The sequence below is a fragment of the Bos taurus genome, chromosome 24 (genome assembly GCF_002263795.3).
Source record: "Bos taurus isolate L1 Dominette 01449 registration number 42190680 breed Hereford chromosome 24, ARS-UCD2.0, whole genome shotgun sequence".
Lineage (NCBI taxonomy): Eukaryota > Metazoa > Chordata > Mammalia > Artiodactyla > Bovidae > Bos > Bos taurus.
In genome coordinates this window covers 56,816,977-56,831,419 of record NC_037351.1, presented here as the reverse complement: position 1 = coordinate 56,831,419, position 14,443 = coordinate 56,816,977, and the positions used below count along the sequence as shown (strand labels likewise).

The 14,443-nt window shown below is 46.5% G+C and overlaps 1 protein-coding gene across 1 annotated transcript in view; it reads left to right on the top strand.

The window, feature by feature from the left end:
• The first annotated feature begins 9,334 nt into the window (after positions 1-9,334).
• FECH (ferrochelatase) overlaps positions 9,335-14,443 on the top strand; it is a 34,838-nt gene continuing 29,729 nt past the window's right edge. The window contains 1 exon segment of the mRNA NM_174054.2: positions 9,335-9,428. Coding sequence (NP_776479.1) covers positions 9,383-9,428 — 46 coding nt within the window. The 5' untranslated portion in view covers positions 9,335-9,382.

The following is a 14,443-nucleotide window of genomic DNA, read 5'->3' as shown; positions in this document are numbered from 1 at the left end:
TAAACTCCAAAGCTTGAATGATTTTAAACTTAGCGTCATATTATTTCATTCAGTCCTCCTAAGGGAAAAAGATGTTACCAGGTACAAGTGCTGTGATTCATAGTATTTGGTATGCTCTGCTCCGAGTGCTCCATCTTGTGCAATTCTTTGTGACCCCGTGGACTGTAGCCCGCCAGGCTCTCCTGTCCTGGGCTTCTCCAGGCCAGAATGCTGAGTGGGTTACCATTTCATTCTCCAGGAGTATTTGGTAATTGCCAGTCAATTAAATGATTCAGTTTCTTATGCTGAAAAGTTTCCTTCTACCTCCTGGATTGTTACTAATGATTAGGTGAAGAGTGTTAGCTCTGAAAAAACATTGGTATACTCTGCAGCTCAGAGATTCTGGTTTCTGGCATCAAAATTGAGTTTGTATTTAATCCATTCTAGTACTCTGGCTCACAGAAATGGAGATGTTCAAAAGTTTTAGCTTCTTCAGGCATTTACCTCCATGTTACTAAAAAAACAGGTCTACATTTTTTGGTTTTAGACATTGTCTCTTGCTCCTCCATGAAGATTTTGCTTTTTCCTTTCCCTGCCCCACGTTCATGTGCCCCCTTCTCATCTCTCCGTCCTTCCAGCTTAGCGAAATCACTACTTTGGTTGACCATGTTGTATATTACTAATGCTTTCCTGGCCAACTTTTCCCCCCGTAATGAACAGTCAGGCTTTCCTGGTGGCTCAGATGGTAAGAGTCTGCCTGCAATGTGCGAGACCCGGATTCGATCCCTGGGTTGGGAAGGTCCCCCGGAGAAAGAAATGGCAACCCACTCCAGCATTCTTGCCTGAAAAATCCCATGGATGGAGTAGCCTGGCGGGCTATACAGTCCATGGGGTCATAGTCGGACACGACTGAGCGACTAACATGTAACGAACGGTCATCTTATTTTTCGTCATGAATTCAGTCCCCAGAGGTACTCAAGGCACATCAGGTGCCCATCAGAAGCTTCCCTTAGAGCTTATCTGCTGTAGTCCGAACCAGCCGCACTGGACTCTTGAAACACATTTGTCATCCTGGGGTCTTCTTTGACTGCCACCCAGAGAACCCCGTCATCTTTCTTCTCTATTGGACATCCTGTTTCCCACATTTCCCTGTTTCTTGGTTTACTTCCTCATTTTGATGGAGCACATCCTCCAGTAATTTCCTGAGAAAGGGTGCATGAAATGTCAGTTCACTGAGAACTTGTCTATCTAAAAAGTGTTTTTAACTTATCTTCACACTGAAACCATGCATGCATGCTACAGGCTTCCCAGGTGGTGCTAGTGGTGAAGAATCCACCTGCCAATGCAGGAGCCAGAGACTCCATGAGTCTGGAATAGTCTCCGTATAAAATCGTGGATTAGAAAGCATTTTTCCCTCAGGATTTTGCAGCCCTGGCTTTCAGTGTTACCATTCTAGTTCCCAGTGTTGCTGTGTAGAATTCCCATTCTCATCCTTGGTCTTCTACATAAGACCTGTCTGTTCTAGAAGTTTGTCCCCATGTTCTGAAATATGATGATATTTCTTGGGACTGTTCTCCCATTCTGTTGGGAAGTTGATAGGCTTTTTAAATTCAGAAAGTCATGGCTTTCCTTTGTGAAAAAGTTTCCATTGTTTTTTAGAAAGCGTTCCCTCTTGTTTTTTTCCATAACTGCTATTATTCACGTAGCAGACCTCCTTTTAAATCCTTTTACCTTGTATTTTTTTTCTTTTTGCTTGCTATTTTCTGAACGTTTTCTTCAACTTTTCCTCAAACCACCTATTGAGTTTTTTGTCTCCGTTAGCATAGTAAAATATTAAAAAAAAAAAAAAAAATTTTTTTTTTACCCTGGTCTCAGCAAGTTCCATCTTTATGGTCTTTTATCCAAGTTTTCTTCTTCCTGTATCATGCCTGTTTCCTCCACGTTTTCTTCTGTGTGTTTGGGTCTCTGTCTCTCCTCTTAAAGCAGGGGTCCCCAACCCCTGGGCCGTGGACTTGTACCGGTCAGTGGCCTGATAGGAGCCGGGCTACACAGCAGGAGGTGAGTGGCAGGGGAGTGAGTGATGCTTCATCTGTATTTACAGCTGCTACCCATCGCTGCTCTTGAATCATCCCCAAACCACCCCCAACCCCCACCCCAGGTCCATGGAAAAATTGTTTTCCTCAAAACCAGTCCCTGCTGCCAAACATGTTGTTGTCCTGGAGACTTTTCTCAGATGTCAAATGATACTTGTTTTTCTACTGAGAATTCCAAATAGGAGGTAAAATGCTTTTAAAGTGTGTTGGGAAAGATGTGAGCCCTCCTGTAGGGTGAGCTGCCTAAGCTGTTGGGTGTGAGTCCTTGATGTCAACATCCTTGGAGACCTCCTCTTGCGCTGGTTGGACTGCAGACTCTTCCCATCTCCTGTGGAGGGAAAGGGGTGGAGGGTGAAGCGTCTAGTTCCCTTAATCTGTCTCAGTCTAGCATCTCTCTCTTTCATCCCCATGTCCAGGGGTACCTGCTGCTGCCAACCTGGAACCTCCTAGGGAGGAGGGAAACCAGGGAAACCCTCATTATTCACTTTAATCAGGGAAACTTCTACTCGCTTCTTCCTCCCCAACTATAAACAGGTAACTTTACTGGATAAAGATATTAATTCCACACACATTCTCCTCTTAGCTGAGTGAAAGGAATACCTCTAGGCATCAGAACTGGGGACGAAGAAATAGAGAGGGTCTCCAAGCCAGAGCTGTTGGGTTAGGTACGAGAGTTAGAGGGAGAATTGAACCCAGATAAAGGCACTTGGGGTCTTTTTTAAAGTTGTACTAAAATTTACCAAAAAAGGGCTTCCCTGGTAGCTCAGCAGGTAAAGAATCTGCCTACAATGCAGGAGACCCGGTTCGACTCCTGGGTTAGGAAGATCCGCTGGAGAAGGGATAGACTACCCACTCCAGTATTCTTGGGCTTCCCTTGTGGCTCAGCTGGTAAAGAATCCATCTGCAATGCGGGAGACCTGGGTTCGATCCCTGGGTTGGAAAGATCCCCTGGAGAAGGGAAAGGCTACCCCCTCCAGTATTCTGGCCTGGAGAATTCCTTGGACTGTATAGTCCATGAGGTCGCAAAAGAGTCGGACATGACTGAGCGACTTTCACGTCACTAAAATATACAAAAAAAGAGCACACATATAAGTGTGCAACACTATGAATTTTCACAAAGTGAACACATCATATACGCGTCTTCTGGAATGCCCAGGCCACACCTAGACAGGACGATGGAGGAAGGGCTAGACCCATCCCTGCGTGAAGGGGGCCCTTGGAAGGCTGGCTTTTCTGTGAAATCTAGAAAACTGGCCCCAAGGAGCACAGGAAGACCAGGAAAACTGCCTTCTGCACAGGGCTCTGACAGGGAATGAGAGCTTGCTGGAAAAAGTCAGCTGCCTTGGTTTGAATGTATCTGCAAGGAGCAGGACTGCCAAGCCGAGAAATAAACGCAAACCGCATCTAAGACTGGTGGGACCCTGGGATCCTGGCAGAGGCAGGCCAGAAGGGGTGGAGGGACCCTCCCAGCGCCCCGGGGGCAGTGATCTCAGAGAAAAACACTCTTGCCCAATATGATCTCAAATAAATAAATAAACAAAAACTAGAACCCCACGGAGGAAATGAACTTAGTCATCCGATACATGCCTTACAACTGGCATAAGAGCCCTACGTTTCTCTCTACACTGCAGGCAAAGTGAATGTTTTGAACTCAAAGCATGGATTACTCTGTTAGAGGGAGATCTGTTCAAAAGATGAAGTCTTTCATCTCCTCAGTTCAGTTCAGTCACTCAGTCTTGTCCGACTCTTTGTGACCCCATGAACCACAGCATGCCAGGCCTCCCTGTCCATCACCAACTCCCGTAGCCCACCCACCCATGTCCATTGAGTCGGTGATGCCATCCAGCCATCTCATCCTCTGTTGTCCCCTTCTCCTCCCACCTTCTATCTTTCCCAGCATCAGGGTCTTTTCAAATGAGTCAGCTCTTCGCATCAGGTGGCCAAAGTATTGGAGTTTCAGCTTCAACATCAGTCTAATCAGCCAAAATTCCTTGCCCTCCACCCCACAAACTCTGCTCAAGACATGCAGTTTCCTTTACTGTCCCTCAAGTCCTTCTTATGGGGTGAACTGTGTCCCCTGCCTCCCAAAAATTACCCCCTTCCCCTGTATATTAAAATCCTCCTGTCTGGTACTTGGAAATGTGACCTTATTAACAGAGGTTCTTTGCAAGTGTAGCCAAATTCAGATGAGGTCAGTCGGGTGGGCTCTTTATCCAATATGGTGGTGGTGGTGGTTTAGTCGCTCAGTCCTGACTTTTTGCAACCCTGTGGACTGTAGCCCACCAGGTTCCTCTGTGCATGGGATTTTCCAACAAGAATACTGGACTCGGTTGTACGAGCAGTGTCCTTCTAGAGGGAAGATGGTTATGGGAAAGAGATGCACTGAGAAAAGACCTTGTGAAGACAGAGGCAGAGATCAGAGCGAGGCAGCTGCAAGGCCAGGAGCGTCAAGGGCTGCCAGAAGCTAGGAAGAGACAGGAAAGGGTTCAGGAGAACAGACTGCAGAGGAAGCATGGCCCTGTTGACCTGGACTTGAACTTCTAGCCCCAGACGAGAATGCAGTACATTTCTGTGGTCTTGAGCCCCCTGCTCTGTGGTATTCTGTTCCAGCAGCCCCATGGAATGAACAAAAGCCTCAATGTATCCCAGCACTTTCTGATTCTCTGCTCACAAAGCCCTTCCACAGACAGCGTCCTTCACTCCTCACCGGCCCCCCCCCCAACCACCACCTTTAGAGAAGCCGTGTCCCACAGCACCCCCTCCCTCCATTCCTTCGCCCCCTTTATTTTTCCTCACGGTTCCTAGTCATAGCTGATATTGTGGCACGTATCTTTTGTTTATTGTCTGCCTTGCCTTCTAGAATGTAAGTTGCGTGAAAGTAGAGACAGCCCAGTTCATTGCTATGCCCACCGCGTGCCTGACGTAGGTAGTGCGCCCTCTATACATATTTCTTTCATAAATGAATAAGCTGCTTGGGAGTACAGTTTACTTTTTTAATTTATGTTTTAAATTGGAGTATAACGGCTTTACAATGGTGTGTTACCTTCTGTTATACAGCAGTGTGGATCAGCTATATGTAATATACATATCTGGGTTTCCCAGGTGGCGCTAGTGATAAAGCACCCATCTGCCAGCGCAGGAGACATAAAAGACCTGGGCTCGATCCCTGGGTCGGGAAGATCCCCTGGAGGAGGCCATGGCAAGCCACTCCAGTCTTCTTGCCTGGAGACTCCCATGAACAGAGGAGCCTGGTGGCTATAGTCCATGGGGTCGCAGAGAGTCGGACACGACTGAAGCGACTTAGCGCTCACACACACACGTGTATATGCATCCTCTCGCTTGAGCCTCCCTCCCACCCTGGCCCCAGTTACAGCCCTCCAGGTCATCACAGAGCCCTGAGCTGAGCACGCTGACCACACAGCAGCCCCCACCAGCTGTCCACCCCACCCGTGGCGGTGTACATGTCAACGCTGAGGGTGCAGTTTACTTTCTATCCTTCACAGTGTCTGATACAATGCTTGGCTCATCGTAGACGCTCCATCAAAATGTGCAGATGAGCTAAGAAACCCATCATCACGAGTGGGCTTGATTCTGAGGCTCTGTGTGGTTAAGGGGGCAGTCAGTGCATATTCCATTGGCCTAGACTTTGGCGGCCTCTTTGCTGGAAAACAGTCGTGGGGACCATTGATCAGCTTTCCCTGAGTAATTATTAGAGCTCACCATTTGTCTGCCTCACGAAGCCACTCTTTCTCCCTACATTTAAGACCATCCCTCCCTCGCCCTGTTGTTTTTCTGATTAAGGAGACAGAATTGAGTAGTCTAAATTTAGTCTGTGCAGCCTGGAGGTGCCAGTCATGGCAAATAATGAATTAGGGGATCTCCTTCCGCCCCCTTCTGCGTTGAAGCATTGAGCTGAAACCAACAAATTCATTTTATTTAGGACCACAGGCTGAACTCTTGAGTGTTGGCTGTGACAAGAGAATGCTTTCTTCACTAATTAAGTCACCTGAGCTCAGACAAGCCCTCTCTCCATGTGATGGGGGTGCTGCTTATCTGAGTTGCCCAGAGACTGTGCCTTCTGTTTGTTAAGGAAAGTGGTTATTATTTTGCTACAGATATTTAAACCAGAAAAATGCATTTATATATACATACATACATGTATATATACATAGAAATATATACATAATATATAAAAATCTCATATAGTTTTTTAAGTTCATTTAGCCTTTTAAAGATTTTCTGGATTCCTTAGTAAACCCATATTTAGAATTCACAGTTTCTGATGTAAGGGTTGTATTTTCCAATCAGTTTTGAAAAGGACACATACAAAGCATATTTTATCTGCTTTCATTTCAAAAGAACATAAAAATTTGCTCACTGAAAAGCTGTTATATTTGATGTTTATAAGAAATAAGCCATAGATTAGAAATAACAAATGTCATGAAGTTGTCTTTGGGGAAAAATAATCAAGTTCTGTTTCCATTTGTAACCTATGAGTCTTAATATGTGTATCGGGGGGGTTTATACATGAACATAATTTTGAATGAGTTTTTTTAAAAGTCAGTAAAAATAAAAATATAAGATGTGAGGAAAATGTATGAAATGGTGCATTCATTTTTTAAAAAATGTTATTATGTTGATACACTTAATAAAGCATGTTTTGCTAGCTCCTTTCTTATTTCTGGCAAGACACAAATTGAACTCGCCCCAGTGTTGATTATGTGAGATTTGGCACCTTTATGCCTTGTCACTAATCATTGGCATTTCCCTGGGAGGGGCCAGAAGGCCCTCCTTATCTTCACTGAGCAGGTGGGGCCCAGTACCAGGGATGGAGAAGTGACTTATCCAGAGCCTCCCAGAAGTAGCTGAACTGTTAAAAACCCTTGAACTTTTCTAGCTCTCTGGCCTTGTTCATACTTTCTCTAGCACAGCATTTCAAAATGTAGAGACTTTTTGTGTAGTTGATTTAAAAGCAATAGGTTTAGACTTTAGGTAGAAGTCTTTAGGTTGACTTCTCTGGTGGCTTAGACGGTAAAGCATCTGTCTACAATGTGGGAGACCTGGATTTGAGCCCTGGGTTGGGAAGATCCCCTGGAGAAGCAAATGGCAATCCACTCCAGTACTATTGCCTGGAAAATCCCATGGACAGAGGAGCCTGGTAGGCTACAGTCTATGGGGTCGCAAAGAGTCAGACACGACTGAGCGAATTCACTTCACTTCACTTTAGGTAGAAGAGTATATTATCTACAAAAACCACCTTAATAAAATTTAAAAAAAAAAGAATAAATTTAAGAAAAAAAAGTCTTTAAAAATATTTACTTATTTATTAATACTTGGCTGTGCTGGGTCTTAGTTGTGGAATGCAATCAGTCTTCATTGGAGCATGCGGGATCTTTAGTTGAAGCGTGTGGGATCTAAGTCCTTGACCAGGGATCAAACCCAGGCTCTCTGTATTGGGAAAGTGGAGTCTCAGCCACTGGACCACCAAGGAAGTCCAAGATCACCTCTTTAAAGGGCAAACTAAAGTGTGTTAGTCATTCAGTCATGTCCGACTCTTTGCTATCCCATGGACTGTAGCCCTCCAGACTCCTCTGTCCATGGAATTCTCCAGGCAAGAATACTGCAGTGAGTTATCATTTCCTTCTCCAAAAGGCCAAACTAAACTCATGTAATTTTTGTCCTAAGAATGGAAAGTTAGCCAAGCATATAGGAAAGCAGTGTCCACTTCTCAGTGAACATCTCCTTCTTGATTCAAAGATTATATACATAGTATGAAAGGCAATCCGCTTAATTTGACATTTTACACTGAGCTTGAAACCATAAAAAGGACTATCTTTAAGAATAAACTAATTCAATCAAAAGCATACATTTTAGCTACAGAAAACTGGTTTTCCACTCGATCTAGACTCCATCTTCCTGTAATGTTCCACATGGCTTGCCCCCTTACTTCTTCAGGTCTCTGCCTAAGTGTCAGTGAGGACTTCTCTGACCCATCTGTTTCAATCGCACTAGGCTCCCCTCCCCCATCTCCCTTCATTCTTTCTAACCCTCATCATTACCCCAAATACTGCATATTGTGATTGTTTTCTGTCTCTCCCCTATATCCCCATGTAAGACCCTTGTCTGTTCTCTTCACTGCTGTTTCCCCATTGCACACAGTAGGTGCTCAATACTTGTTCAGTGAATGAAAGAATAGTATGTGACACCTTTCTGTTCCAAAGGTTGATCTTGTACTTGGAGATGTACTGAAGGTAAGAACTGGAAGGGTGGGCAGAGGTGTGGCAATGTAGGAAGGGCTAGAAATGAGGGGGGCACCTGTTTCGTGGGCAGGTTTGGGGCCTGGCAATCACCTTGCAAAGGTCAGCAGACATGATACTGACGAACCTCACCGTCCCAGCCCTCCAAAAAAATGCGTTTGCCAGACTGGCCTTCACTTTTCCTAATGCTCCTATGTTAGCAGCATAAGGTTTGCTTTCTGGTTCCCAGCTGTCAAACTCTGCTGCAAAGAGATACTCAGAGGAACTTAATAATTCTGTCATGAGTGTCTGACATAAAATAATTTCTTCTCTCAAAGCAAAATAAAACAGGGTCTGCCTAGTTGTGCTGCAACTAGGCAACAAAACTGGAGCACTGAGGCATTGTCCTATGTAACCAATAGTAATGGAAATGTCAAGAAAGTTCTTTCCTGCAGTTCCTGCCTTGGTTAGATGGGTGCTTGCAACCAGGCCGATTCTTTCAGGGCGACCGGAACAGCATTTTGGTGGTTGGGGTGGAAGATGCCAATAGCACAGTCCTGGGCCCTTTCTTGGGGCTTCCCAGGTGGCACCAGTGGGTTTAAAAAAAAAAAAAAAAAACTACCAAAAAACCCGCCTGCAATGCAGGGGAGGTAAGAGAAATGGGTTCGATCCCTGGGTCAGGAAGAGCCCCTGGAGGAGGACATAGCAACCCACTCCAGTATTCTTGCCTGGAGAATCCCATGGACAGAGGAGCCTGGTAGGCCACGGTCCATGGGGTCAGAAAAGGTCGAACACCACTAAAGCTCAGAACGCATCACTTGGAATTCAGCAGGCAGTGGCCTTTGCTTTGGGAACCGCCGGACAGAGGGGCGTGTCTCCGCCTGACCCCGCCCCCTCCCCACCCGACAGCCAATGAGAGGGCGTCCAGCCGGTAGCCGGGCGTTGCCGCACCGGTGGGGCTGAGTGGCTGGTTGGTGCTGGGCTCCGCGGCTAGGCGGTTGGCGGGGCGGGTTCTTGGTTGTGCTGCCGCCGGAGGAACCCCGGTCCCGGGCCGGGCTTTCAGTCGGCGCAAACATGGCTGCGGCCTTGCGATCTGCGGGCGTCCTGCTCCGCGATCGGCGTAAGTGGGGCCGTGGCGGCCGCCGCCGAGGCGGGGACAGCGGGCAGCGGACACCGGAGCCCCGGAGCCTGGGGAACGTCCCGGACCGGCGGCGGGGGGCGCAGAGGGGCGGAGAAGGGATCCAGAAAGGGGGCCTCCCCTGGGAGGAGCGAGAGGGGGGCTACGTGGGTCACCCAGGGACCCTGAGCGGCCGCGGGGAGGGGTTCCGGAGCCCCGTGGGTCAGGTGGGTGGCCGTGAGCAGGGGCTGAAATTTCTGTCTTGGATCTCATCTGTAAAATACGACTAATGAGAGCCGCAGGATGGTTGTGATCACGGGAGGCAGAGCGCGTTAAGGGCCCGCCGCAGAGACAGTAACGTTGGCATCGTTGTCAGGAGCATCAGCAGAGGTCTCCTCCCTGGGCTTCCCTCCCTGGTGGCGGAGATCACACTTTGCCCATTGCTGCCCTGCCCTGGCCGCTGGCAGCACCTCCGGTGCTCACTCGTCCTTGGCAGCAGGACCCACTCCAGGGCTAGAAAATACTAGCCCAGGATTAGGTATTTGGGGAATAGTTTTCTAGCCCAAACTAGATATTTGGATAATAAAAAATCCAGGGCAGCCTGGGCTAGTATTTCCTAGAGATATTTGGAGAATAAATAAGACCCACTGAGAACGCCACGGGTTTCTGATACACAGGTGAACATAGGATGCGTCCAAAACATGGGCCGATTGGACCCTGGTTCAGACACACCTGGCTGGGACACTAGCTAGCTCTGCAGCATTCCTGCGATTTCTACCCGCCCCCCACCCCGCCCAACCTCCCACCTCCCCCCTTCCCCCATCCCGGAGTGAGGCATTCACCCCAGCGTGAAATTTGCCAGACACAGAGAAGGTAATACCTCATAGGCTTGCCATGAAGATTAGCTGGTTACAGGTAAAGGCTGCAGCGAAGGGCCTGGCCCACAGTAGATACATAGATACCCTCAAAATGTTACTGTTGCATAAAAGGCTGCCTCTTGCTAAGATGCTTGATTAGTGCATTTGAATGTTGATTAGACCCAGACCTGATTTATTAAATTTTTTAAAAAGAAGTTCCTTAACTTGTCCACCTGGCACCTACTGAGAAGGAGTGGAGAGGGTCCATTCTGAGCTCCATATGTTAGTACAGGTGCCTTTGTTAGGACGCAGTGTCCAATGACAGTCAGGTCAGCAAGGGCAGTGGGAGATGAAAGACATTATCTTTTAAGAAAAGGGAGCCCAGTGCCAGTAACAGGGCTGAAAGAAGTGTCAAATTAGTCTTTTCTTTCACTGACCTTTTCCAGTGGCAAAGAAAGTCTGACAAGGCTCTAGAGTTGAGGTCATAGAACAATTTGAGTATCTTTAAATGCTTTGTTGTCCAGGTTATAAGTAACTAACTGGAAGGATTCAGAAGCCACAGCAGAAATAGATTTGAAGTTCAATTGAATTACAGACTGATTTCCCCTGGTGGCTCAGATGGTAAAGAATCTGCTGCAATACAGGATACCTGGGTTCAATCCCTAGGTCGGGAAGATGCCCTGGAGAAGGGAATGCCAAGCCACTCCAGGGTTCTTGCCTGGAGAGTCCCATGGACAGAGGAGGCTGGTGGGCTATATAGTCCATGGGGTCTCAAAAGAGTCTGAGACTACTGAGTAACATTTTCACTTTCACTTTCATACTACTTTATCTTGTTTTATATGAAAGGATTAACATCTGGGATAGGAAAAATTGAATAGTATTTCTCAAAATGAATTCTCAAAGTAGAAAAGCAAAATGTTCTATTCTGTGTTTTTAGCATATTACAGAATTAATTAGAAGCTCCCTGGTATATATGTATATAGTATATGTATATTTTAGAAAGTTGATAGAATAACTATTGTTTCTCTGTGCCTTTTCCTTTCCAATTTTCTATGTTAGGCATATATATCTTTTGTAATTAGAAAAAAAGCAAATCTAGAATAATAAAAATATATATACATATCAATGTTTAATACATTAGAACATTGTGGCTCCATATCAGATAGATAACAATTCTTAAAGCCTCCTCTCCCCAAGTGCTTATTAATAGTTTTAACATAGAACCTTATTTCTGTTGATTTTTAAAATGATACACGTATTTCTAAGGACCTTTTAAAATAATCCTCATCTCCTATGTAGTAGAAAAGAGCAGCATTAGGTCCTTGTGCACCTTGCTTCTACTCTCCCGTATACCAGCCCCAGGCAGCCAAAATATTAAATAATTTGGTTTTGGGGGACCACTTAATACTCCTGAACGTCTTAAGTCATGTATTTGGTGTGTCCAGGAATTGATGACATTTTGTTTTCTTACACCATCTTCTCTTCTGTGTCCCTTGGTTTTATAGCTTTTATTGTCTGTAAGCCTTCCAAAGGTAGACCAGTTGTCCATGCCAAGAGTAGGGTTAGAATTACCTGGTCTTAGTTTTTGGGCAGGCCAGTCCTTACTATTGAGTGTTCTTACTTCTTGATTAATCATCAGCATTGTGTCAGGCACTGTTCTTGGGGCTGGATATAGATTTCTAAAAGTTTTCCTAATCGTCGCAAGAGTGCTGAAAGTTTGGCCTCATCACTGTTTTACAGGTGAGGAAAAGTGAGGCTTGGAGTAGCTCAGTGAGTTGCCCAAGTACTGGCACATAACTTCGTTTGGTCCTGTCTGGAATTTCTACTTGGATCTCTCTAGCTCGGAACACACTGTCTACTCCAGATGATGCCACCTGTGCCTTTGAGTTTCTCTCAAGCAGTTAGCTGAGTATTTTCAGAAGTCTCATTTTGTTCTTTGAATAATTAAACTCCTTTAGATAGATTAATACTAATCATTAAGTAGGAGACACACTGCTTTTCTAAAGTCTTCAGATCATTGGGGAGAGGAGTGTTTTATTCATTTGTTCTTAAATTATTGATGGTTGGTATTTGGCTATGCTGCGTGTTCACTGTGTAGGCTTTCTCTAGTTCTGGTGAGTGGGGCTACTCTCGAGCTGTGGTGCACAGGCTAGTTGCCCCGAGGCGTGTGGGATCTTCCCGAACCAGGATGGACCTGTGTCCCCTGGGTTGCCAGGGGAATTCTTTACCACTGGACCACCAGGCAAGTCCTTGAGAAGTGGGTGTGTTAACCCTATATCCTGAGCAGAAAGGATCCATTTTTTTTAGCAGCATCACCCTTCTTTGAGAATGTGTTTCACCTCAGAGAAGAGAATTTTGTAAGTTAAGGGCATGACCATAGTGTAGCAGCTCAAAAAGCTCCCAGCTCCCAAATTGTTCTAAGAAATACTAATGTACTGGTTGGAGACTCACCCCTTTTTGCCCCCACCCCCACCCCATCCCCTTTTAAAGTTTGCAGGAGGAAAGCTTATTATAGTACTAAAAGTCAAATTGTGTAATGCCAAATTTCCATTCTGATACCCCATAGAATCTGATATAACCTCATTCGTATAAGGAACTGGGGACATGGTGGCTTGATTGAGAGCCTGCTTAGGTCTCATCATGCAGTTCAGAATTGGGCTTGTCTAAAACAAGGAGATGGGAGTTGGTGCGAGACTTCATTTGAGTGGGCTTGCACTTCTGCATTTCAGTCTTTGCACTTCTGCTTTGAGTTAAGGATTGTTTGGCTCAAGCTCATGTTATTAGCTCTGCTGAGCATGTGCACAATCTGGATAGCTGGAAATCTAACTGGCCGGGAAATACCATTCTCCTATGTTTTATAGACATGCCAGGTGATTAAAATTAAAAAAAAAATTGAAGCAGGTGTAGCCCGGATGCTCTAGACACAGAAGAAAATGATACGGGCGCTAATTATATGTATGAATGCATGCTCAGTCGTGTCTGACTTTTTGTGACCCTCTGGACTGTAGCCCACCAGGCTCCTCTGCCCGTGGAGTTTTTCAGGCAAGAATCCTGGAGTGGGGTGACATTCCCTTCTCCTGGGGAACTAACTTCCCGACCCAGGGATCGAACCCAGGTGTCTTTAAGGCGCCTGCATTGGATTCTTTACTGCTAGCGCCACCTTCAGGCGTTGTGCAAATTACTCCACTGGTCTTACCTGCTGTAATGTTTACCAGGAGGCTGTGAATAGCAGGGTGTCATCATTTTTTGATGGGAAAGTAAGGGTCAGAAAGATTACAAGCCAGTCCCAGTTCTGTTACTAGTCAGTGGCAGAACTGTCGAGAGTTCCACCTGCTGGTCCACAGCCCGAGTCCCTCATCAGAACGCCTTTGACTCGTAAGTGGGAGGAGGGTAGAAGGAGATTGCTTTCACGTTGGTGTGAGACCTGCTGGTTTGAGAACGGGGTGGGGAAGTCGTGTGTATGCCGCGGGGCACGGTAGTAACCACTGTCCCGCATTGCCAGCTTCAGTACCTACTGCGTGGCTTCCGTTTCACTTCACTCCGTGTTGTTTAACGATGAATGCTCTCTAGGCTGTAACGGGGTATGGCCCCTGCCCTCCTCCACTCTACAGGCCCACAACTAAGTCTTAAGGTGCCTGGGACAAGACCCGTAGATAGCCAGCTAGCAGACTGTTTTATGTTCTGTTCTGCTATGCTGACAAATAGACCTTGATAATGGCTGGAAGGGTGAACTCTTGAACTCTTCACAGTTGCTGTGTAAATGCCAGGGCCTTGAGCAAGTTGCCTCTGGTGGGCAGACCTCCCTGCTTCTCTCTCCATGCCTGGCCTGCTGGCATGATGAAGAGTCTTGTGCCTACTCCAGTGTTCATGTTCAAGTTCCACTCTTGACCGCATGAGCAGCCACCCACTGGCTACCCTTCAGGTCAAGAATGACTAATACTGATGGTACAGTCCACCCTCAGGAGGATGGACACCGCAGAGGCCTGCGGACCCTGAAAGTGAGGCTTTGGACTCAGGGAATATGGGGTCCTGGGCACTGGCGAGCCTGGTCAGAAATTGTGCGGGGCAGGGGGTGACTCTGGAAGTTCACGAATCCTTGGCGGTACAGATGGCATACCCCGTGGAGTGGAGTGGAGGAGGAGGAGGGCCAGCATCGGCCCT